General features: G+C 39.8%; 1 protein-coding gene across 4 annotated transcripts in view; it reads right to left on the reverse strand.

Moving 5' to 3' along the window:
- The window catches only part of LOC139946932 (protein DGCR6-like), a 68041-nt gene that overhangs the window by 39266 nt on the left and 1151 nt on the right, over positions 1-27624 (reverse strand). The window contains exons 2-6 of one of the 4 annotated variants that reach the window (XM_071944720.1): positions 23854-24155; positions 20389-20549; positions 18673-18779; positions 16260-16417; positions 10812-11272 (exon numbers count right to left, since the gene is read on the reverse strand). In XM_071944720.1, coding sequence (XP_071800821.1) covers positions 11257-11272; positions 16260-16417; positions 18673-18779; positions 20389-20549; positions 23854-23960 — 549 coding nt within the window. In that variant the 5' untranslated portion in view covers positions 23961-24155 and the 3' untranslated portion in view covers positions 10812-11256. Of the gene's footprint in view, positions 1-10811; positions 11273-12590; positions 16418-18672; positions 18780-20388; positions 20550-23853; positions 24156-27624 lie in introns of those variants that run through there. The other 3 variants (XM_071944719.1, XR_011787298.1, XM_071944718.1) reach the window with 3 other exon arrangements.

The following is a 27624-nucleotide window of genomic DNA, read 5'->3' on the forward strand; positions in this document are numbered from 1 at the left end:
TTCCAACCATATGCATTGTATAAAAACGGTTACAAACGCTTTTGTTTTGACCAACTCGTCCGATCCAAGGCAACGTGCTCCTTTAACTGATTGCATGACCACAATGCACCACAAGATAGATGTTGAAACCACACACACGAACAAAATTGACCAAAAATCATACTGAATCCATTACATTATTAAACGACGTACAACCGAGAGTTAATGAAGTGGATCATTGGCGGAAAGGGAGATTGTTTTTAACCTTTGCTGAGTAATAAATTGGATTAGAGTTTCTAAGGATACAGTTACAAACAGATCTAGATGTGTTTAAAGTCGGTCGGGTCTGATAGATGTCGAAAGGTTCACTGCACTTTATTCACGGCGGCCCAGAATATGAAGAAAGTGCTGGCCAATTTCAGTTTTGGGTTGAACAAAGACAAAATTAGTAGATCTTCAACAGCTCTTAAAGGCGGTGGACACCTTTGGTAGTTGTCAAGGACCACTTGTTCTCACTTGGTGTATTGCATGCATAATAACAAATCTGTGAACATTTTTGCTCAATAGGTCATCAAATTTGCAAGATAATAACGAAAGAAAAAAAAGACACGCTTGTTCCACTAATAAAAGGCTTCAGCTTTGAGTGAGAAATTACCTCTCTAAAAAACTACGTTACTTTTAAAGAGGGAGCCGTTTCTCACTAGTGTTTTATGTTTTATAGCTCCCCATTGCTCGTTACCAAGTGAGTTCGGCTAACAAATATTTTGAGTAATTACTAATAGTGTCCAGTGTCTTTACGTAAATGCCAAAATCACTCGTCTGGAGTGGGGATAGAAGCTCCAGCCGACTTAAAGGCAGACGTAGTTTCACAGAAACCCGGATTGAAAATCAGCTCCCCCTCAAACACCAATTTATACAGTCCCTCTTTGACAAGCTGTTGATGAAGAACAACCGAGAAAGGAAACGGGTACTTACGGGTTCTCAGGCCTTGTTCAAATGCAAAACAGGTTTGGGAAGTGTAAATAACGCAAAATAACACATGTTTCATATTTTCAACAACTGAGGGGACTTATTTCTTAAGAGGAGATGGGCAATCAGCCGTCTTGGCTTTTAAGTTTACCCACGAGAGCTCAAGATATGGATGTATGCTTAATACGAATGTAATCCCTTCTGATTAAATTTTGTAAATTTATTAAACATGAGAGTCCGACTGGCTCGTTTAAATATGGAAGTCCTGTTTGAAACGAGTGTGGAATTTGTAAGTCTGAGTTGATGGAGCGAGTTGGAACCAAAAGCTGTCAGTGCGGGGAATTTTGTTAATAAGCAAGATGCTATTTGAACCACATTTCGATGAATTCAGGGTTCTCAGAATGTCTTTTAAAGGCAGTGGACACTATTGGTAATTACTCAAAATAGTTTTTAGCATAAAAACTTACTTGGTATAACAAGCAATGGAGAGCTGTTGGTAGTATAAAACATTGTGAGAAACGGCTCCCTCTGAAGTGCCATAGTTTTCGAGAAGAGTAATTTTCCACGAATTTGATTTCGAGACCTCAGATTTAGATTTTGAGGTCCCGAAATCAAGCATCTGAAATCACACAACTTCGTGTTACAGGGGTGTTTTTTTCTTCCAAGACTATTTGGCAACTTCGACGACCAATTGAGCTTAAAATTTCACAGGTTTGTTAGTTTATTTTGCATATGTTGAGATAAACCAAGTGAGAAGACTGGTCTTTGACAATTACCAAACGTGTCCAGTGTCTTTAAGTTGGAAGTATTTGAGATTAACGGACATTTTTAATTTCTATAATTTTCTGTCATGGGATATCACAGGGCTGGACGGTCACTCCAAGGTGTGGGCTTTACTTACAAAATTTACAGATGTTACCTGCTTAGCAAACATTTGTAGGTTACCAGTCATGGGGCATGTGACGTGGTTGTTTGGCTGGTAACCTTAGTCTGGTAAGCATAATTCTGTTGTGATTAGCTACTTGTTAAGCTTATAAGCAGCTCTAAGAAATTCGGTCCTGATTTGGGTTGTCGAACCAAATCAGCTGCCACAAGGGTCGGTTGCTACCCACTCATGGTGCTGAAACAGGGTTACCCCTTTCACAGTCCGTGAGGATGTAGGCATGGGTATCATCTACTAGGAGCCACCTACTCCTGGGGCTGAAACAAGGTTACCCCCTAAGGATGTAGGCATGTGTATCATCCACTAGGAGCCACCTACTCCTAGGGCTGAAACAGGGTTACCCCCTTCACAGTCCGTAAGGATGTAGGCATGGGTATCATCCACTAGGAGCCACCTACTCCTGGGGCTGAAACAGGGTTAACCCATTCACAGTCCCTAAGGATGTAGGCATGAGTATCATCCACTAGGAGCCACCTACTCCTGGGGCTGAAACAGGGTTACCCCCTTCACAGTCCATAAGGATGTAGGCATGGGTACCATCCACTAGGAGTCACCTAGTCCTGGGGCTGAAACAGGGTTAACCCATTCACAGTCCGTAAGGATGTAGGCATGGGTATCATCCACTCGGAGCCACCTACTCCTGGGGCTGAAACAGGGTTGATCCCTTCACAGTCCCTAAGGATGTAGGAATGGGTATCATCCACTAGGAGCCACCTACTCCATGGGCTGAAACAGGGTTACCCCCTTCACAATCTGTAAGGATATAGGCATGGGTATCATCCACTAGGAGCCACCTACTCCTGGGGCTGAAACAGGGTTAACCCATTCACAGTCCGTAAGGATGTAGGCATGGGTATCATCCACTAGGAGCCACCTACTCCTGGGGCTGAAACAGGGTTGATCCCTTCACAGTCCCTAAGGATGTAGGAATGGGTATCATCCACTAGGAGCCACCTACTCCATGGGCTGAAACAGGGTTACCCCCTTCACAATCTGTAAGGATATAGGCATGGGTATCATCCACTAGGAGCCACCTACTCCTGGGGCTGAAACAGGGTTACCCCCTTCACAGTCCCTAAGGATGTAGGCATGGGTGTCATCCACTAGGAGCCACCTACTCCCAGGGCTGAAACAGGGTTACCCCTTCACAGTCCGTAAGGATGTAGGCATGGGTATCATCCACTAGGAGACACCTACTCCTGGGGCTTAAACCCCAGAAATGAGTAAAACATTGTAATAAAAATACGTTTGTAAATGCTGGTCTCATGAGACCAAAATTATTTTCATTACATTGTTTTACTCATTACCCAAAAACTACAGCACCTCAGCACGTAATATTTTTAGGGAAACTTTCTACTATCATTATCTTCAAACTGTGTAAGTTTATTGTAAATCTGTGGACATTGTGTTTTTTGTCCTACACAAAGTACATACACCCTTTAAGCCTTGACTTACGCGTGTTTTTACGAAAGATCCCATCCATTTAGACTGATTGTTAGAGGAAGTCCAATAAGTAACCGGCTTGTTATCTGTTTGGCAAAAGTTGTTAAATAATGTCAATAAAAATTTGTTCAATTTCCTTAGTTTATTACAAGAGGAGATTGTGCGCATTGTCAAGCTGTCAAAAATAGTAACTTGACCCCTGTGTTTCTGAAACATACGGAAGCCCATTAGTGCCACGTTGCCTGTTTTTTCTCCCGTGGACACTATTAAAGAGTAATTATTCAAAATAATTATTAGCACTTGGTAACGAGTAATGGGGAGAGGTTGATAGTATAAAACATTCCGAGAAACGGCACCATCTGAAGTGACGTAGTATTTGAGAAAGAAGTTTTCCACGAATTTGATTTCGACACCCCAGATTTAGAATTTGAAGTCTCGAAATCAAGCATCTGAAAGCACACAACTTCTTGAGACATTTGTGCTTTTTCTTTCATAGTTATCTAGCAACTTCGACGACCAATCGAGCTCAAGTTTTCACAGGTTTGTTATTTTATGCATAATTATGTTGAGATACAGCAAGTGAGAAGACTGGTTGCTGCGGATATGATACGGGTTGCTACGGGTATAGTACACTGGTTACTATGGGTGTCTGGTTGATACGGTTACAGTACATTCCGGGTTGCTGAAGGTTAGCACACTGGTTGATACGTATTTATATAACTGACATACAGATCCTTGTCATTTTGATTGGTGGAACTTACTTCACGTGACATTCACTATTACTCCCATCCGCACCGGCGATCAAAACTACCTTTTCGCCCATCGGGAATAGCATTTCCCATTCAACAGTTAGGATCATCCTCGTTCCCAACTTTTTGAGCAGTACAGCGCCGCTGCGCCGCTGCTAAAACAAAGGAGCACCTGTGCAGAAGGTTGTGATCCGATTGCTATTAAATGTGTGCATTGTTGGATCTACGCGGCGCTATCTAATTTTTGAATTTGTTCCGAACCAGTAATTTGTATGATTTTTCATATTATACTTTTAAATAAATCAAATGACAAGGATCTATGTTAGTTATATAAAACAAATATTGAGTGGCTTTAATTCGTGGAATGGAAGGAATATTATCGCTCGGTAAATTTCCTCCCATTCCACTCTGAGCCAGTCAATATTTGTATAATATGGAACGCCCCGTCGTTTAGTACATTGTTGCTACGGGTTAAGTACATTTGTTGCTACGGGTATAGTACACTGGTTGCTATTGGACAGTGCGCTGCATTCACGCAGCTTTCTAGGAAAAGCAAGACATCATGTGACGGCTCCCATAAAACCAACCACGGCAGAACCTATAAGTAAGTTGCGTTATAAAATAGATAAATGCAAGTGAAAATGTGCACGTCATCACCCCCAGGAGAGTTCAGGAAAATTACAGGCAGCTCCTGCTCGTTTCAGTTGTGATTTATTACGTTCACGTTTAAAGACACTGAATACTATTGGTAATTGTCAAAGACCAGTCTTCTCACTTGGTGTATCTCAACATATGCATAAAATAAGAAACCTGTGAATATTTGAGCTTAATTGGTCGTCGAAGTTGCGAGATAATAATGAAAGAAAAAACACCCTTGTCACACGAAGTTGTGTGCTTTCAGATGCTTGATTTCGAGACATCAAATTCTAAATCTGAGGTCTCGAAATCAAATTCGTGGAAAATTACTTCTTTCTCGAAAACTATGGCACTTCAGAGGGAGCCGTTTCTCACAATGTTTTATACTATCAACCTTTCCCCATTACTCGTTACCAAGTGAGGTTTTATGCTAAAAAATATTTTGAGTAATCACCAATAGTGTCCACTGCCTTTAAGAGTTTTCACTGGTGACTGTTTTGAACGTCTGCAAGTTGCCGAAGGGAAGGATTTTCTATAAACAGTTTTGATGGTGAGATTTCCAGAAGTGTTCGGGTAATTTCCTCACACAACTACTTGAAGGGGATGGGAATACTGCCGGTGGATTACCTCCAGGCTCCCCCGGGGGCAATTCGGCCAGCTCGGCGCTCTACTCAATACATCTTGTTTTTAATTCTGTAGAGATACAATATTTAAAAATTCCAGGTTTTATGGGAGGGAGGGGGAGGGTGCAGGTTTAGTTTCGGTTCATGTGAAAACGAAAGAGAGAGTGGTAAATATGAATGTTTAGTTAACAGTTGCTTTGGGTGGAGAAGCTTTAGTGGTTCTGTTCAGCAGAGTGTGGGACTATCGCCATACCTTATCTTGATTAAAATACAATAGGTTTATCAGTAGCAGTTTTTGCCAAAATGCGGCCGTACATTATCTTGATTCATAGTGATCAAGCATACCAGTAGCAACAGTTTTGCCAAGATGACCAATGCATTGGTCATTGCAATGTTGTACATTATTTTGGTTCAAAATGGCCCAATAGTGACCATTGGCATACCTTATCTTGATTCAAATACAGTAAGTTAATTGGTAGCAGCTTCTTTGCCAAAAATTTCTAAAGTCGTACACTATCTTGATTCAGAGTGATCAAGCTTACCAGTAACATCAGTTCTGCCAACATGACCAATGTTGTACATCATCTTGATTCAAAAGGTCCATAGTGTATTAGCAACAGTTTAGCAAACATTACTGGACCATACCTTGAATCAAAGCTTTCGAGAGCACAGTAGCATCATAACAGGCCCTCCATATCACAACTAAATACATTCAAGTAAACACTAAGCACCAGTGTTGCATTCATTGCCAGAGATGTACCTTATCTTGATTCAAATGGAGTAAATAGTGGCGGCACTGCGGTACCAACAGTTTTGCAAGCATTCCCATACCGAAACTCACAAAAGAGCTAATAATAATTTAATAATAACCAGTTTTGATATTCATACCAAGGGCGTCTCAAAGCGCTTCCACATATAACTCCCCTGCAGCCGATTTCACGAAACTTTACGCAACTGCGTATAAGTCCACTTGCGCAACGTGTATGACGCAAGTTGCTCCATAAACGTGGGTGGTGTCTGAAATGTTAAAGTTGTTATGTCCATTTTCTAACACTTGCACCCTCTTGTTCAGGTGGGTGGAGTTCATGGAATCCAACCACATGCACCAGCCATGGGGAGTTTACAGCTTGGGCCCAGTTTCATAGCGCTGCTTAGCACAAGAATTTGCTTAGCACAAAAATTTATTCCTTGATAAAAACAGGATAACCAACCAAATTTCCATTTGTTGCATATTGCTTGTCACAGGTATTCAGCTGTTGTTTGCTTATCCTGAAAATCACATGGCAATTTGGTTGGTAATTCTGTTTTTATCAAGGCAAAAAATGTCATGTAAGCAAATTTTTGTGCTTAGCAGCTCTATGAAATTGGCCCCTGATGTGCAACAAATATGCGCTACTATTCGCTAAATTGATCACAAGAACCATCTCTGCCCTTATCGGTGTTTGCTCAAGCACATAAGTGTCACGACCGGGACTCGAACCCACACCCTGCTGAATAGAAACCCCAAAGTTTGAGTTCGGTGCTCGTATCTGCTCGGCCACGACACCCTAACAAACTGCAGCTAGCAATCCAGATTGATCTGACATCTATGATGTCATTTACATAAGGTTATGTTGACTAATTCCGAACATCCTCTCCAATTACCTCATGATTAAATTAATAATTGCGGAATTTAAACTCATGGGTATTTATAAACCAGGGATGTAAACTGTTTAAATTTTTTGCTGAAGCGGTTGTGGTTTAGCGAATTTCTCAGCCATGTTTTATCAAGCTGTGAGAGGTGCACCAATCCCCTAAAACCACCAAGTCTTCAGTAGCAAGTCAATTAAAGGAACACGTTGCCTGGGATCGGTCGAGTTGAAAAGCGTCTGTAACTGTTTGTTATTAATCATATGGGTAGAAAGATGTTGTAAAAGTAGAATATAATGATCCACACAAACATGCCTCTAAATTGCACGGTTTTCCTTTCACCTCGTCGACTAACACGGTCGGCCATTTATGGGAGTCAAATTTTTGACTCCCATAAATGGCCGACCGTGTTAGTTCGCACAGTAAAAGGAAAACCACGCAATTTCGAGGCAAATTTGTGTGAATCATTGTATTCTACTTTTAAACATATTTCCAGTCTGACATATGCATTTTATAAAAGACGGTAACAAACGTTTTTTATAGACCAACTCGTCCGATCCAAGGCAACGTGTTCCTTAAACCTTTCAGTCACTATAACCACAGGTGTGACAGTTGAACAGGTTTTTGACTGGTTCTTATTTTTTTTATTAATACCTTCTTTCAATTGCACCAGGCTTCGCTCACCGGGAGGTTGCTCTACAAAAGTTTGCCCTCAACATAGCAAAAATGTTGTCTTTAGTCTGGGTGATTAAATTTCGAAATCATGGCTTTAGTTGCGCTTCCGATACGGTGTTTTTACAGAGGTTGATATGAGCCCGAGGTAAAAGCCGACGTGGTCTCTAAAATGCCCATCACCTTATGTCAAAATTACCGGATATACCGAGTCCCAGATGCAGACGTTGCCAATTCAAGTAGGTCGCCAACTTTTTGAGAACAAAAAAGAAAAGGTTAATCCGGGGAGCTTAAAATAGTTTCTGTGCATAATTGCTTCTTCGAGGAAAAAACCCTCCGTCAGTGCATTTCCTAGTGGCTTTTGCTAATTGCTGGTGCCAGACTATGAATGGGCGTGGGTTCCGGTGGCATTACGTCACATTTACACACACAGACTGAGTCTGATCCCCTACCTCCATGGTCCTGATCATGGGTCTGATATAGGAAAGGCTTACAGGCACTGGACACTATTTGTAATTACTCACAACTAATTATTAGCGTAAAAAATTACTGTGGATATAGTATTATATATAAATCATTGTGAGAAACGGCTCCCTCTGAAGGAACATAGTTTTTGAGAAAGATGTAATTTTTTACTCAAATAATGAACGACTTCAGCTGAAGTCTTTTATTATGCATCCGAAAGCACAACAAGTTTGCAACAAGGGTGTTTTTTCTTTCATTATTCTCTTGCAACTTCGATGACCAATTTGGCCCAAATTCTCACAGGATTGTTTGCATAATGTTGGGATCGATAAGCACGTCGAGTAAGAATACCAAAAGTGTCCTGAAAGGAGTGGTCTTTCACAAAGAGTTAGGACTAGTCTTATCTTGAGTTAGGACGAGTGTTGTAAGGTCGGTAGTATAGACTGTGCAAGTCTCGCACGTAGCGAAAACGAGAACTTAATTCGAAAAAAAGTATATTTTTGTACAAAACCAAATTGTATTGAAATTGTTATTTGTTAAAAAATTCTTAAAGATTATTATTTTTAACGTACTTTTTGTAAAATTATTATTTTAATTCGTGTACATAATAATTGTTTTGTTTAAATTAACGTAAATATTATACATTTATCGGGACGAGGATCGCTGTTCGACATCGACCTGGATGGTTTTTCTAACAAACCCCGTTTGTGAATCACGTCCAATTGGTGCGATCATCACATAGGTTCAGCGATAATGGGAACGTCAATTGGGTAATATTCTTAATTGTTTAGAGTAAACCGGAAACTGGAGGTCAAGTTTTTTTCTTTAGTTTTCTTCGTTAATTTGTTGAATTGATTTTACTTTTCTGTTTTTAATCACTTATTTTTACATTCCCAAGAACATATTCACTTTTTAGAGTCATAACTTATGTTAAACTAAAGTTATTGACAGAACAAAATCTCCCCAACGTAAAACTCCATTAGGTTGGGACCACAATGGTACCGGAAGTTCAATTTCTCGCGAGACTTGCACAGTCTATTGGATCTTACCTAAATCTCAGGCCGAGTCCCGTTGGGCCTGTCGTTATACTGGAGAGCTAGAATATAGACTACTACACAGGATGACTGGTGGACAACGGACTGCCGATGGCCAGGCCACGGGGTGCTGCCCAGCCACCGGTCACGCCCGACTGGTTTATTGCTCAATCAATAACATCATCAATAACATCATCACAACACTCTTTCCTCGTTACTCGTCCTAACTTAGGACTAGCTGTACGTTTTTGATATCCCTAACTCTTTGTGAAATCGACCCACGTGCCTTTAAGGAAGAAGGAAACGAAGATAGGCTAACAATGAAGTTCTGATCGTAGACAACGACGTGTGAACAAGCTTCCCGTCCCAACCTTAATAATAATTTTATCAAAAGATCTCTTGAAAAGTTTCCAAAATGCATCGTTTAGTCTCCTTATAAAGCCCGATTCATACAAACAACGTGCTTATTCTGGGTGACGTCGCCACTTTGGGTTTATTACATGCTCATCACGTACATGTATGACGTCTGCGCGCACGTACGTAACTTCACATATATGCTAAAAACGTGAGATGTTAACGACACAATTTTCTGGCGTTCACGTTCACGCGGAACGTGCAGCTAAACCTCCCTACTTTTGCGTACTTTGCGTACGTGCTCATGGCTTCAGACTAGAGGACTGAAGCCAAATGAAGACGAATCCGTGGATTCGAAAAGGGTTTATAGGTGTCTTGAAGTTTAGAGGGATCGTCCTCCGAGTTCATCCCCCTATTGTCTTCCTACAACTAATCCTGTCTGTAATCATGGGCTTGGGAGCGGGGGCGTTGCTAAAACCCGACCAGAAATAGACACAGGAAGTGTTCTCATCCGGATGATCAGCTGGTTGGAGGCATTTCCAGGAGGGGGCGCTAATCGGATGTGACAGATGTAGACTTGTGGGGGGAAAGTCATCGGGGGACGGGGTTGGGAGATAACAACTTTTTCCGGATCGCGCAGTTGTTGGGGGTTATGACGTTTTCTCTCGTACTTTTTTGTTTTTTATAGAATGATGTTGATGGTTTATATGAGTGTACATAGTCGTTTGGCAGGTTGGGCGGGAAGATGTGTGTTTAGTGCACTTTACTTCAGAGGGAGCCGTTTTTCACAATATGTTATACTATCAATAGACTTGATGACAAGTCGTTAGGCGCTGCCTATTTGTCTGCCTTTCATGCAACAGTCACAGTGCGATGTTACACATGCAACAGTCGTAGGTAGCGCGAGGCAGCTCTAACTGTAATTGCGACTGACTCACACACACATACTGGGATCGAGGGTGTGTGTGTCGTCCCCGCAGCTACACCGCGCTGTAACTACACACCGCGCTTAACAATTACCGTCTTGACTTCAAGACTATACTATCAACAGCTCTCCGTTGCTCGTTACCGACTAAGTTTTCCTGCTAACACGTTATTTTGGGTATAGTTACCAATAGTGGCCATCATAAGTTGATCATGTCTCCAACATACCCCACCTTCTTAAATCTCTCAACGCCCCTCGATTACCACGAAATTCCCACTCCAATCTGATCTTAATGAAACAGTACACCAAAAATCTCCCCCACAATCACGGAGTAAGTCCTTCAATTCCGAGAGGTTTACCTGACTGGAAACTTCCCATTACCTAAAATTAAGCCTCTTAATCACCTGACAATCTAATCAGGAACTTGGGAAGCTACGTCCAATGCAAGAACAGAGAAACCTCTATTTGAAAGGGGTATACTATTTTCTCCCCCCTCCCCGAAAAGAAGGTTCAGGTCATGCCACAATCACAAGTGGTATTAAAAAGTATTGGAATGTCTTTTCTATAATTGCATCAACATGTAGTAAAATGTTGGCACATAGTTACGTCACAAGCTCACAAAGCAGCGCCCTCAATGCAGTGACAAATGTCACTGGCCGCGACCGAGGTGCGGGTAGACCCGTCCGCTGTTCTCATCCGCAATGATACGTATTCAGATGCAAGTCGGATTTAACTGCGAATATGATGAAGGTCATGTTAAATGATGCAAAACTTGCGCAATTCACAAGAGTCTCGAAATGTGACATCAGACGTTCAGGCTACTAGACTGGTATGTCTATAGACGATGTGACCTGTGACATCACATAAATACAAAAAAAGAGCTACAGAGCCTGGCTTTTCTGTAGGCACGATTTGTACACAGCTTAAAAGCAGTGGACACTATTGGTAATTAATCAAAATAATTATCAAAAAACCTTTCTTGATTACGAGTAATGGGGAGAGGTTGATAATAAAACATTGTGAGAAACAGCTCTCTCTGAAGTAACGTAGTTTTCGAGAAAGAAGTAATTTTCCACGAAATTGATTTAGAGACCTCAAGTTTAGAATTTGAGGTCTCGAAATCAATCATCAGAAAGCACACAACTTCGTGTGACATGGGTGTTTTTTCTTTCATTATTATCTCGCAACTTCGACGACCGATTGAGCTCAAATTTTCACAGGTTTGTTGTTTTATGCATATGTTGAGATACACCAACTGTGAAGACTAGTCTTTGACAATTACCAATAGTGTCCACTGTCTTTAATGGAAGAAAACATGAAGTCTTATATTCTATGGAGATTGCACTGTCTGATTCTTATCACTATAAATTCTTACGATATGATGAAAGGGGCACATCTCAAAACTTGTCCAGCTTTCACTTTCATAACTCTTGGTTTTATGTGGAAATTATGACACAAAATGTCAACTTTCCCGTTGGACCAGTGTAGTATCTTGCCTGCTACGTGGTCAAACTTATTGTAAACAAAGTTCACATGGTCTATACGTACCACATAACAAGTACAATATACCAGAAGCAGATACCCACCCTCGGCCCCTCCCACAAAGACGGTGTATTTTAGATTCAACTTCAAAAGTGGAATCAGTAATGGTTTCAGAACATGATTATCTGATTGCGAAATAATGTCCCTCCCACGCTTCCCTTGGCTCAATGTCTGCCAGTACTTTGATTATCGAATTATAAAGTAACATCACCGAACAATCAAACGAGGCTAGTCATCTGCCTCCAATCATTGAGGAAGGATCCTTCGTAATAAGCTCTAACCACCACTACTCATTAAAGGAACAAGTTACCTTGGATCGGTCGAGTTGGTCTTTAAAAAGCGTATGTAACCGTTTGTTATAAAATGCACATGGTTATAGAAAGATGTTTTAAAAGTAGAATACAATGATCTACACAAACTTGCCTCGAAATTGCGTGGTTTTCGACCGTGTTAGTCGACGAGGTAAAAGGAAAACCATGCAATTTCGAGACAAATGTGTGTGGATCATTGTATTCTACTTTTAAAATACCTTTCTAATCATATGCATTTTATAACAAACGGTTACATACGCTTTTCAAAGACCAACTCGACCGATCCAAGGCAACGTGTTCCTTTTAAGGCATGGGCACCTTTGGCAATTGTCAAAGAACAGTTTTCTCACTTGGTATATCCCAACATAACAAATACATAACATACAACAATCGGTGACAATTTGCTCAAATTTGTATTTTCAGATAGGCTTCAGCAGGTCTTTAAGTATCTGAGTATTACCTCTTTCTCAAACACTGTTACTTCAGAAGGAGCCGTTTATCACAATGTTTTACACTATCAACGGGTCACCATAGACCCTTGTGGCCATCTTGATTTTACTCCATTCCAACTCATTGTAACCAAACTGAGGCAGGACGAAATATTAGTCTGGTGCCATGTTTGCGCAATCAATGTTAGCATTAATTACTGTTATTGGTTACAGGGAACATGACCAAGATGGTGACAGCGTGATAAAGGTGTATTGCTTGAACTAATAAATTTTTTTTATGAACAATTATTTTGTGTAATAACCCGTAGTGTTGAGCGCCTTTAAACAGAGCGTGTGGGGACTGCGAGAAAGTGAGACCGATGGCTGCTCATTGACTCTGACATTGAATGACCGATCTATGTTTTCAACACTTTGTGTTAGGTTTGATTGATAAGTGTACTACATGGGTTTTATGTGGCAGTGACTTTGCATGTAGTGGGTGAGATTGTTCATTCATAAAATACGCCCACTCCAAATGTTCACATTATGCAAACGTAGTTATTTTAAAGATATGATTTAGATTGGGAAGGGGGGAGGCCTGATAAGCGAAGTAACCATGTAAACTTGCGGTACAGCCGTGTCATTTGTAAAGTCTCTTTCTACACAAGAACAATATTTACACAAGAACTCAGGCTAAGCACCCAACCTCATTTAATAAAGTTATTTTATTCGTCTGTTAGTTTTCCTAACACGTTTAGGATCGGTGGTACATTTTGTAAAAAAAAAAAACCCACATAAATATTAAACATAATACAAAATGAAATAGCACCAAAACAAATTATCATGAGGAATTTTATAATCTGAAATGAAATAATTTTGAAGAACGTTTCGAGTAATAAACTGTTTCTTGAAAATGCAAAAAGCATTTCCGATGAAGTTTTTACGAAGTTATTATCAACGAAAACAAGCCACATTTCAACAATTTCCGTAATCGCCAAAAAACCATTGACTCACCATCTTTGTTAAATCGTACGCAATTTCCAGATATAGTCGCCAACTGGGCCAAACTCAATAAAGCTGCTTAGCAGGCAATTTTTCTTAGCAAATTTCTTGGCTTAGCAAGAAATGACCGGGGTACCAATCTCATCAACGGCAACTGTGTAATACCTGGCAGGTAAATGTATTTGTTCAGCACATTTTTTTTGTTGGGGTGAGTTTATGCTTAAGTAGCTCAATAAAATCGAGCCCATGAGCTAGTACTGCTTAGTAAGCTTAGCATTTTTTCCTCAGCATGTATTTAACCTTAAAGGCAGTGGACACTATTGGTAATTACTCAAAATAATTATCGGCATAAAACCTCACTTGAGAACAAGTAATGGGGAGAGGTTGATAGTATAAAACATTGTGAGACACGGCTCCCGCTGAAGTGACGTAGTTTTCGAGAAAGAAGTAATTTTCCACGAATTTGATTTCGAGACCTCAAGTTTTGAATTTGAGGTCTCGAAATCAAGCATCTGAAAGTACACAACTTCATGTGACAAGGGTGTTTTTTTCTTTTATAGTTATCTCGCAACTCCGATGACCAATCGAACTCAAATTTTCACAGGTTTGTTATTTAATACATATTTTGAGATACACCAAGTGAGAAGACTGGACTTTGAAAATTACCAATAGTGTCCATTGTCTTTAAGCCTACAAGCTTTATGAAATTGGGCTCTTAAAATTATAAAGTTTGACTGAGTAAATTTATCTAAATACCCAAACAAAAAGTTGTGTCCAGCACATCTCAAGAAGGTTATATAGTGGTATTTTGACTTCGTCTCACTAAAAAAAGGGGGACACAAATTAACGAAAAACGCTGACTTATTCAGCATCTCTCCTCAGGCAATTCTACAGATGAAACACTTTCTTTTCCTCAAGCCTGTCACAAACTCTCTGAAGTAATTGAAATTTATCTCACTCAATTTGAAGCCTTGCTCATTTCCCCGACCGAGTTTCCAACTTTAACAATGTTTTTCCTCCCCCATCATTAGGCTTTCGGGTCCATTTTGTGAATCCTTTGCGAGCTTCGGGAGTTGTTGCATCAACTAAACGTTTTGCCCCTGCATAGTGATAGTTTTTTCATTTTTGGAAATACCAAGAAATTTTAGTTGTAACCTTTGTAAAATAAATGAAGGCGTCTACAAGTTAAAGGTTATAAGTAAAATTGCCGACTTGGTGGATTTTTTCATCAAAGTTTATAAATGTAAATGATTACATACAAAATAAATATCAAAACAATAATATAAAATTTCGGCAGTTATCCACGCATACACTGCTTTCCTATGTCAGTCTGTAGAGCTGCCTAAGCATAAGAAGTAGCTAAGCATAACAACAAAACCCTTACCAGAAAAAGGTTACCAGACAAACTACCATGTCACAAGTACAATTTGTGACTGGCATCCTGATCATTTCTGCTCATCCGAAATGTTTAGGCGATATCTTCTGCTCAAGTAGCTCTATGAAATCGAGCACTGATCATGGCCCATTTTCACTGAGGTGAGTGATTAACAAATATCTGGTATAAGATCATTTCTAGGTTCTAAAGTTTCAATGCTATATGGATGTAATTAAAAACCACTGTGAATGATAGTAATGAGGGTCACAGTAGGAGGGTTGACTGTGTACTGTATGTACCTTCACCATAAAATATAATGTATTGCACTGGCAGGCATAGTTCACCTATCATTCAAAACCACTGTGGATGATAGCAAATGGTCAGACGTCAAGATTTCTTTTGCCAAGTAGTTTTTTCTCTCTCTCATAACATCTTTATTATTAAATTGGCCCCTGGAGATTTGGTCACCTTGACGAAACCCAAGGGACAGGAATTTGGTCATTTTGTGTATCACCGCTAACTTCCTGAATTCATTATTTGAGGTAGTGAAGGAACCTCACCAATAAAAGGGATTATTTTTTTTTAGAGGGGGAGGAGTATAGTGGGGGAGGGGGTCATCTGAGGTTTTTTTGGAGGGGGGGGGGGTCATGCTTGGTGATGAGCCAACAAGTGAAAGGAGCAGTGGAACTAACTCGGCAAAAACAAATGGCATGGTTGTTTAGAAATACATGTTCCTTGGCAGGCCTTAAAACTAACTCTCACAGCACCCACAACAATTGCCTGGGTGCCTTTGTTTTTGAGAAAGAGGTAGTTTTGTCACTCCAGTATTATACGTCTTCAGGCCTGAAGCCTATGATTTGTGCAACAAAAGTATTTTTTCTGTCATTATTCTCAACACAACTTGTTATTATATGCATAGCGCTAGGATACACACCAAGTGAGAAATACTGATCTTCAACAATTACCAAAGGTGTCCAGTGCCTCTAAAACTTTGTCGATGCAAGTGCTCTCTGCAAAATCAAAATGGCCGAGCCCTCTCACAGATTAAGTTCATGGCCTGGAACTGTCATGAGTTGCTTTCATTTTCGTTTTAATTGGCGACTTTCCCCGTCAAGTGTATCCCGATGGGATTTGGTTGAATGGTGTTTTACTCAATTTACGAATAATTCCCAGTACGTACATCTGTAGCCGCACCTCTTCGGGCTTGGTCGTCCTGAAGAAACCGGCCACGCCCGCCTTCTCCAGAGTCATCTGCTGCTCCGCCACGCGGTGATCGATCTCAAGGACAATCCGCTCGTCCATCTGTTTGATTTCTTCCTCGATGCGTTTGTCTTGGGCCTGAAATTATGAAAGTGGTCGAAATGAGGGCGCTGTTCAGATGCTTCTACTTCTACACTGATAATAACTAGACAGCTAAGCTGGCATGGCGAGCTGCCGATCGCCAGATAGAACCAATGACTGACGGAAAAACCAATCATTTGATCAACTGATGGTCACAGGGGTGGATACATTGACAAGTATGAAGTTAAGACCATTTAAAGGAACACGTTGCCTTGGATCGGTCGAGTTGGTCTTTGAAAAGCGTTTGTAACCGTTTTTTTATAAAATGCATATGGGTAGAAAGATGTAAAAGTAGAATACAATGATCCACACAAACACGCCTCGAAATTGCGTGGTTTTCCTTATACCTCGTCGACTAACACGTCGGCCATTTATGGGGGTCAAAATTTTGACTCCCATAAATGGCCGACCATGTTAGTTCGCACAGTAGAAGGAAAACCACGCAATTTCGAGGCAAACTTGTGTGGATCATTGTATTCTACTTTTAAAACATCTTTCCAACCATATGCATTATATACAAAACGGTTACAGACGCTTTTGTTTTGACCAACTCGTCCGATCCAAGGCAACGTGTTCCTTTAAGGTTTTCATCTTTTCATATTATCTACATGTAAGCAGCAATATTTGATTGAAGTTTTAAATCTGTACATCATTGCAATAAAGAGTGATGACCATTTAAAGGGACACCCTGCCTTTTCCAGAAGAATAGTTTAAATTCAGTACATCGTTGCAATAAGAAGTTATGACCATTTAAGGTTTTCATTGTTTCAGCTCATTCAACTGGAACCATTGATGCACTCTTTGAATTTTATCTTTTCATACGTATCTACGACAGAAGCAATATTTGACTTAAGTTTCAAGTCAGTACATCATTGCAATCAGGAGTTATGATCATTTTATGTTTTTCATTGTTTCAGCTTATTCAACTGGAACCAGTGACAGAGAGATTGATTTTTGTTTAAACAAATTTTTTCAAAACAATGTTTGACTTTTAGCCTGAAAACTTTAACATTTTCTTTATTCCAAAAACTTTAACATTTTCTTATTAAAAAAACTAACATTTTCTTATTCCAAAAACTTCAACATTATTGGAAAATATAGCTAAACACTACAAAAAATGACTGACAAATATCACTTGGGCTTGTACATACCAAAAACAACTCAACTCAAAGACTGAAACTTAAACCAAAAACTTTAACATTTCCAATGAGTGCGGACGGCCGGCCGGACGGACGGACAGACGGACAAAATCGGTATTACATAGGCTCGCATACTGCTTAAGCAGCTCGCCAAACATATTAATAATAGTGAAACCTGTAGAAGATGTGACCTCTGACGTCACACGAAAACCATATTATGATTCGCGCGCATACCGCCGGGCAAAACTTTTGTGTTTTGCCAGCCAACTAGAAAGTGTACGCAATCTTACTATGACTACGTAACTCAGTGCCCGGCGAAACATGACGTATAAAGTGTTTTGTCAACAGAGGGCGGTTTGAATGTAAACATAGGTCACATCGTCTATACAGCGCACAAAAACATACAGCGCACAAAAACATGTAAGTGCTCATGGCGCTAAATACAAACAACATACACAATGTTTAATAACCATCATTAAAACATAAGCCTAAGCAATAATAATAAAAATGAAAACTTATAAAGCGCACAAATTCATCAAAGTGCTCACGTCGCTAAATACAAATAATAAAACACACATGTACAATAACCAAAATTGAAACGTAAGCCTAAGCTAAGAAGAAATCCAGAAACATGTGGTAGAGAAATACAATACAAACACTGTACAATATATAAGACAACATCGATGGGTAAAAATCAAACCATTTTCTCAAATATTTGATCGAAAAGATGTGTCTTAAAGGAACATGTTGCCTTGGATCGGTCGAGATGGTCTTTGAAATAATCAATTATAATCAATAATCCACACAACCACGCCTTGAAATTGCACGGTTTTCCTTTTACGTTGTCGACTAACACGGTCGGCCAATATTTTATGGGAGTCAAATGGCTGAGGCAAATTTGTGTGGATCATTGTATTCTACGTGTAAAACATCTTTCAAACCATATGCATTTTATAAAAAACGGTTACAAACGCTTTCCAAAGACCAACTTGTCCGATCCAAGGCAACGAGTTCCTCAAAGCTTTTTTATAGACCAACAGGTAAGGTACAGTAAACAGGAAACGTCTTGCACCAAGATTAAGGACCTAGATGTATACTTTGATTGTCTCTAACCTGTTTTTCTTTGTCGTTGGTATTGGTTACCAACTTGAGATTGTGGGGTTTGCTCTGGCAGCTCTGCAAGGCAGATTTGTGTTTCTTGGTCATTTCCTGCTTCATACCTGATAAAAAAAACCCCCAAGAAATAGCTTCAGCAACCTGCTTTTGTACCAACCTAAATGACCTTGGCCTAATTTGATAAGGCTGCTAAGCGAAAAGGAGGTGCTTAACTGCTTAGAAAATGTTTCTGCTTAGCAAAATATACAGTGCACGGAGACAGGGCCCACCGACATCGAGCTGCTCAAGCCCAAAAGGTAGATCTATATACACAACAAAATTATGATTAGCAGAATAAGTGTACCAGCCAAAATACCATCACACAATACCATTTGTGACTGGTATCAAGCTAGTTTGTGCTTTACATAGACAATTTTGCCCTGGGGCCAATTTCATAGAGCTGCTTAAGCAAAGAAATTGCTTTAAGCACGAAAATAGCTTGCTTATTTTACACATGTTACTGGCTCAAATTTAATGCCATATACATTGCTTGTGACTGGTACTTAGCTGTTGTTAACTCAGCATAACAATTGAGTGGTGTCTTGGCAGGTAATCTGATTTTACTAAGCAAGGATTTTTTCGCTTTAAAAGCAAAATTTTGTGCTTAAGCAGCTCTGTGAAATTGGGCCCTGGTCTTTGACAATAAACCAATGTTGTTCATGCGCTTTCGGCATTATTAGTCAAAGAAGGATGGTGGGGCGTTCGGGTTGGAGTGTTTTTTTCCCCTCGCCTTCCACCTCTAGGACCCCGGTTCGAATCACGCCGGGGGCACTAAAGGCTCAGTACCACTGCAGCGATAACGAGAACGAGAACGAGAACGATAACGATGCCAAGAGAATGCGTTCCATTGGTTGAATGAGCGTGTGCGTATTCTGCGTGGAGCAATTCAACCAATAGAACGCGTTCTCTTTCGTCGTGATCGTTATCGTTCTTGTTGCAGTGACCGGGCCTTTACCCTGGATTGTGTTTTCAGGTGTAACCCGACTGCGTGGGTTTTGCCAGAATTCTTTTTCTGGGGTTTTCCTCCCACATCTAAAACTGAAACTTCCTTCCTTTTCTTCTCTCCATTTGGGTTCTTGGCAAGTCCAGAGATCAAAGGCACTGGACACTATTGGTGGTTGTCAAAGACCAGTCTTCTCACTTGGTGCATCTCAACATATGCATAAAATAACAAACCTGTGAAAATTTGAGCTCAATTGGTTGTCGAAGATGCAAGATAATAATGAAAGAAAAACTACCCTTGTTACACGAAGTCGTGTACTTTCAGATGCTTGATTTTTGAGACCTCAAATTCTAAATCTTAGGTCTCGAAATCAAATTTGTGGAAAATAACTTCTTTCTTGAAAACTACATTGCCCACAATGGTTTAAACTATCAACCGTTCTCCATTACTTGTAACCAAGTAAGTTTTTATGCTAACAATTATTTTGAGTATTTACCAACAGTGTCCAGGGGTCGATTTCACAAGGAGATAGGACTAGTCCTAACTTAGGACTAGTCCTAGGAGATATACAAATTGCATGGATAGTCCTAAGTTAAGACGAGTAACTGGTCCTAACTCGAGATAAGACTAGTCCTTACTCTTTGTGAAATCCACCCCTGTGCCTTTAAACTTGCTCCTCTGAGAGTCCTTGGCTTCACAACCAGAATAAATCAAAACGAAATAAACTCTACCTTTGTGTGTATTGACAAGCTGGGCTCGCTGTTCCATCAGTTTTCGTTCAGTCATCTGCTGGATCTCAGCCAGATGGTTGACGATCTGAAATACTGTGCCGTCCAGTAGCGACAAGGAAAGACTCGACAGCATGCTGTAAGGCAGGCGCTGTTGGTAGTTCCTACATACAAAATGAAAGTGACAGCGTTGGGTTAAAGCCAGTGGACACTATTGGTAATTGTGGAAGACCAGTCTTCTCACTTGCTGTATCTCAACATATGCATAAAATAACAAACCTGTGAAAACTTGAGCCCGATTGGTCGTCGGAGTTCCGAGATAACTATGAAAGACAAAAACACCCTTGTCACACGAAGTTGTGTGCGTTTAGATGGTTGATTTCGGGACCTCAAATTCTAAACTTGAGGTCTCGAAATCAAATTCGTGGAAAATTACTTCTTTCTCGAAAACTACTCCACTTTAGAGGGAGCCGTTTCTCACAATGTTTTATACACCAACCTCTCCCCATTACTCGTTACCAAGTAAGGTTTTATGCTAATAATTATTTTGAGTAATTACCAACAGTGTCCACTGCCTTTAAACAACGGAAACCTAACACAGTGCCTTGTTTAATTGTCTAACAGTATGGTGTTTTACTGGTAGGGACTTTTAATAAATAAGCCCGGTTCACCAACATATCCCTTTTTGTGAAGTGCGTAAAGCCCTTTCATATGATGTATAGATTATCAAAATAGCTTACGTTGTTAAGGAAATATGAACTTATGAAATATTGATGACTGTGGAAGAGACTAACCGAAAGGGGAAAGTATGTTGAAAAGGCCTTGAACGAAGACTATTGTACGCGAAGCTTTTTCGCGCTCTTGGGATGATCACTGTAGCGTGACTCTGCTGCACTGCTCTGTGTAGGCCTACGTGTAAAATGTTTACGCACATACCAATGGGGGATTTACGTAGTTCTTTAGACATGAATTTTGAAATTTTCAACCTCTCTTTTGAACCAGAAGAAAGGGTCAAAATGGGGTTATGTCTGTGAGGCGTTTACAGAGTTTTGAATGACAATTCCGATGATGTGTTGATTGTAAGAATTCCTCATGTAGATCAAAGTTCATGATTTTTTGAAATAATAAACTTAGAATGTTCATAACTCAAGAATGGATGACGTCATTATGACACAACTCAAACGGTTTTTTCTCCTAATGATATCAAACTATGTGCAAAGTTTCAAGTTCATACGAGCTTGGGAAAGCTGTTTTTGTTAGCGGACAAAGAAGATTCAGAAGAAGAAGAAGTATTAAGAAGTAAAAAACCGAACAAAAATAAGAGGTGTGCCGGGCTGTTGGCCCGAACACCTACAAATCTCATCATTTACAACCCATCCCCGCCAGGCTTGGATGAGACCATTGGGTGCCGAGCGAATCACCGCTCTAACCTTTCAAACTGTCAACAAATCCAAACAGAAAGTGAAGGGCAAGGCGTCACTGTCCCTAAACTCAAATTTATTTTGATTTGAAGAAATTTTATTTGGCTCTGCGAGGGAGGACGTGCCAACCTTGAACATTTGACCCGAGCAAACGGGTTTCGGTGACTCGTTTTTTCCTGCGGTCTAATCATCCCCCGAACTCAGGCATTTTGACAATCTTGATCAAATATGACTGATTGATAGCCTCCTACTATCTGTCTCATGGGAGTTGGGGTTGTTTTCCTGCCAAGTTGAAAGAGGGGGTAAAAGGGGGGCTACAGGGGGGGGGGTCATTGAGGTTCAGAGGAAAGATTTGGTGCACAAACAAATACCGGGGGAAGTTAGGCTCAGCATTCTCTATTTTTTTGAATCAACATGTTATCTTCAGAATACAGATGTATTAATCAAAAACTTGACCCTGCATTTAAAGACAGTGGCCACTATTGGTAAATGTCAAAGACCAGTCTTCTCACTTGGTGTATCTCAACATATGCATAAAATAACAAACCTGTGAAGATTTGAGCTCGATTGGTCATCGGAGTTGCGAGATAACTATGAAAGAAAAAAACACCCTTGTCACACGAAGTTGTGTGCGTTTAGATGGTTGATTTTGAGACCTCAAATTCTAAACTTGAGGTCTCGAAATCAAATTCGTGGAAAATTACTTCTTTCTCGAAAACTACTCCACTTCAGAGGGAGCCGGTTCTCGCAATGTTTTATACTACCAACCTCTCCCCATTACTCGCTACCAAGTAAGGTTTTATGCTAATAATTATTTTAAGTAATTACCAATAGTGTCCACCAGTATCAAATACTATCAAGTAGGATTTGAAACTTTGCATAGTGGGAGTATATTTAGTTCAGGTTCTGTAATTTTACAACCCACTTTCAATGACAGGGCTGTTTAGTGTTTGGAAGGTGGACAAAAGCTGAAATTAGTTTTTTTTTGTGCTATGCGCTTTCTTGCTTCTTAAGAATCTTAAGAACCTAATTTTCATATTTCTCAAATAAAAACATTGCTTTTTCCTGATAAGTTTGAATAAGCATTCCTAAGTCAGTTTATCCACTCTGATTGGTCGAGAGGGTATCATGTGGGGGTGTTTGAACGGATGATATAACACCAGTAAAAAGTGTTGAAACACGGGCGTGACACGCGAGCTTGCACCTGTGCTTTTAAGACAGTTTCTTCATTCCTATTCGTCGAGAGCAGCGGCTGGAATAGTTGTGCCACATCACGCGATACGCGCGACGCGCAAAGCAATCTCCTTATAAGGAGTTGTTTACCCAATGGCCTTACCATTTCATAGCTGGAGGGGTGTTGTGTTGAAAGAAATCATTGAACAATTATAATTTTTGCATTTATTTATTTTTTGACCAAAAGTGTTGATTTTTTTTGACCGAAAATGTATTTATGAATGGGAATCAAAGTGTGTTGAATCGGTTTTCAACTAGTGGTTATTGATAGTTTACCTCGACTTCATCTCGGTAAAATTATCAAGAACCAGGCCTCGGCGGGTTTAAACCACTAGTTCATCGGGGTAAATTATCAAGAACCAGGCCTTGGCGGGTTTAAACCACTAGTTAAAAACCTCTTCACCACACATTGATTCCCTTTTGTTGAGCAATATTTTCTGCTCAAAGGGACACGTTGACTTGGATCGGGTGAGTTGGTTTCTGTAAAGCATTTGAAATCGCTCGTTATAAAAGTAAGATAGCTCTAAGTAGAATAACGATCCACAAAATGCCACGAAATTGCATGCTTTTCCTTTTAGTTTGCGAACTAACATGGTCGGCCATTTTGTGGAGCCAAAAAAATTACTTCATAAATTAGCTTGCCGTGTTATTTCGATGCATGTAGATCGTTATAAATACTCTACTTTTAAAACATCTTTCTAGCCATGCATTTTATACCCCTGTAACAAATGGTTACAAACACTTTTCATAGACCAACTTGCACAAGCCTTTAAGCAGGAAATTGGGCCCCGATAGTATAGAATTTCATACTTACACAGGCAGTTCTCTGCAAAGTCGCTGTATCTCCATCAGTAACGCATACTGGCGTTGTTGGTGTTCATATCGCATGGCGTCGTCCCCCTGCACCCCATAAGCAGCCATGCTGGAACCCTCCTAGCCCAGGTTGGACTCCTCTGAAGCGGTCAGTGCAGTGGCACAGACGCCCTTCATGTACCAGGGCTAGAACCCTCCTTGTCACACTAAGCTAAGGGGTGCTCACATGACATGAAGGACACTTGTGGTTGCCCTCTTCTTGACCGTTTGCTGATGACGTTGTCAGCTTGTCCACTTTATCATCTGCTTATAGAGTTAAGAATTTTACAATTTATTAAACAAATAAAATTAATAATATAGACATTTGTAAAGCACCTAATGCAAAAAATGCATAAAGAGTTCAACCACAAAGAATGAGTGAAAGATACAATTACAAGTAAGCAGCTTACAAATAAGCAGCTTTGAACAAATGAGTTTTTAAAGGCACTGGACACTATTGGTAACTACTCAAAATAATTATTAGCATAAAACCTCACTTTGTCACGAGTAATGGGGAGCTGTTGATAGTATAAAGTATTGTGAGAAACGGCTCTCTCTGAAGTGACGTTGTTTTCGAGAAAGAAGTAATTTTCCACGAATTTGATTTCGAGACCTCAGATTTAGAATTTGAGGTCACGAAATCAACCATCTGAAAGCACACAACTTCTTGTGACTTGGGTGTTTTTTCTTTCATTATTATCTCACAATTTTGAGTTGATGACCAATTGAGCTCAAATTTTCACAGGTTTGTTATTTTAAGCATATATGGTGAGTTACACCAAGGCAGAATACTGGTCTTTGACAATTACCAATAGTGTCCAGTGTCTTTAAAGCCATTGGACCCTTTCGGTAAACAGTATTGTCCAAGGCCCACACTTCGTGTATCACAACTTCTATATCAAATAACAAACCTGTGAAAATTTGGGCTTAATCGGTCATCGGAGTCGGGAGAAAATAACAGGAAAACCCACCCTTATATCCGCGCGTTTCGCCGTGTCATGACATGTGTTTAAAATAAATCCGTAATTCTCGTTAACGAGAATTGATATTGTTTTACTGTTCAAAAAGTAAAGCATTTCATGGACTAATATTTCAAGAGAAGTATTTCACCACTACCTTCTGTAAACCCTGTAAGTTATTTGTAAATCTGTGAACTTTTTATTTTTTTTCTGTACCGAAAGGGTCCAATGGCTTTAACAAAAAGACTTAAAACATTGTAAAGAACTACTTCCTGAAACTATAGGCAAGGCTCTCACGAGAAGCCCAACAGTTTCTAGAAGTAGTAAAGAACTAGCCTGGCAAATATGTACAGGAAGTCTATGCTGTATTCAAAAGAAATGGAGCCGCGTAAGAAAATGATATTTGACCATAACAAATGGAACAAGCTCTATTTTTAGTAGTTTTGGAACATGTAAGCAATGACTAATGAATAAGGGTGAACATGTTCAGATAGACATACTAGTCAAATTAGTCAAGACTACAGTTGAAGTCGCAACATGAGTGCATCAAGTCTAGAATTCACCTCATGTTGAAACTTGTATTCATAAAAACCTAAGACAAACTGTGCTATGCGCTTTCTTGAACCTAATTTTCATATTTCTCAAATAAAAACATTGCTTTTTTCTGATAAGTTTGAATAAGCATTCATAAATACATAAGTCAGTTTATCCATTCTGATTGGTCGAGAGGGCATCATGAGGGGTTGTTTGAACGGATGATATAACACCAGTAAAAAGTGTTATAACATGGGCGTGACATGCGAGCTTGCACCTGCGCGTATAAGACAGTTTCTTCATTCCTATTGGTCGAGAGCAACGGCTGGAATAGTTGTGCCACATCATGGGATACGCGAGACGCGCGCATCATCTCCTTATAAGGAGTTGTTTACCCGAGGACCTTACCATTTCATAGCTGGAGGGGTGTTGTGTTGAAAGAAATCATTTAACAATTATAATTTTTGCATTTATCTGAACTTTTTGACCAACAAGTGATGATGTTTTTGACCGAAAAGGTATTTATGAATGGGAATCAAAGTGTGTTGAAGAGATTTTCAACTAGTGGTTTAAACTCGCCGAGGCCTGGTTCTTGATAATTTACCTTGACTTCGCCTCGGTAAAATTATCAAGTCCAGGCCTCGGCGCGGGTTAAACCACTAGTTGAAAGCCTCTTCACCACACATTGATTCCCTTAATACATTGCAAAATAATTATCAGGAGAGCAAGGTGGAATACCAAGGACTACGTATGTATTCCATGGTAAAGGAGAAGGCTTAAGAGTGTAGTTTCCCTGACTAAATAATTGGTGCAGATTAACAGTTCAAAAAAAGAAAAGCTAAAAGCGCTTTGAAACAGTGTTAAAGCGCTTTATAAATGCAATTAAGTTAAGTTAAAAAACAAAGGCCTTTAAATAACTAAATAAATATTACAACTAAATAAATAACATTCTTTTCTTTTTCAAAGTCGAGAAAAAAAGGTCTGAGATAGGCCAACTTCTAAGTTTTAGAACTAGGCCTAGAGTGGTGGTAAGACCTACAGCATACATGATGTATGATGAGGTTCTAATGTTTATCGCTATCCTGTTGGTGGAGACGATAGCGAAAAAAGAACTCGGAGAAAGGACGGAGACTCATACCAATAGCAGTTCCTCTCCAGCATTCAAACATTATTTGAAGGCAGTGGACACTATTGGTAATTACTCAAAGTAGTTATTAGCATAAAAAAACCTTACTGGGTAACGAGTTATAGGGAGAGGTTGATAGTATTAAACACTGTGAGAAACGGCTCCCTCTGAAGTGATGTAGTTTTCGAGAAAGAATTCCATGAATTTGATTTTGAGACCTCATGGTTTAGAATTTGAGGTCTCAAAACCAAGCATCTGAAAGCACACAACTTCGTGTGACAAGGGTGTTTTTTCTTTCATTATTATCTCGGAACTTTGACGACCAATTGTGCTGAAACAGGTTTGTTATTGTTTGCATATGTTGAGACACCAAGTGAGAAGACTGGTCTTTGACACTTACCAATAGTGTCCAGTGTCTTTAAGATTAAAGATTAAAATAGTTATTGTCATGATAAAAAACATGACATTTGTCCTCCCTGCTGTGTAGGAATACAAGCATGGAGGCTAATTCTACCTCCATGATACAACAAGAATAACATTTACAATTTACAAATATATGGTGAAGGGACGTGGTCAGACTGGTAAAAAAAAAAAGTCTAAAGACATCATCATTCGCCAAAGACTTGGTCCATGGCTTCCTCATCCTCAAATTGTATTGGGGGCAGAGTTGCGATAACGTAACCCTTCTGCCGACGGCAGGAGGTTTAATGTTATCGCAACTATTGGGGGCGCACACCTGGATTTGCTGCTGCCATCAATTTAAACTTTTAGTTGAGCCCTACGCACGCTCTAGTTCTAGCTAGTCTAATAAAGTAAAAGTAAAACAAATTACTACTAGGCCTTATATAAGTGCTTAGGAAGAGTAGCCTATGAAAACCTAGCCCCCCTTGTTTGGCTGTTAACAAAAACCTATTTCAAACTGTAAACCGTTACAGCGAATAACTCTCGACAAAATTTTGAGTGCATAATAGCGCCCCAGTCACTTAGGTGGTCAAGGTTAGACTGCAGGACACGTAATCACAAGGTTGTTGGTTCCAATCCTACCAAGCTAACCGCTGATTTCACAATGACTAGAATCAATATAGTTGTCTAGTTAAAGCCATTGGACCCTTTC

The sequence above is a fragment of the Asterias amurensis genome, chromosome 14 (assembly GCF_032118995.1).
Source record: "Asterias amurensis chromosome 14, ASM3211899v1".
Classification (NCBI taxonomy): domain Eukaryota; kingdom Metazoa; phylum Echinodermata; class Asteroidea; order Forcipulatida; family Asteriidae; genus Asterias; species Asterias amurensis.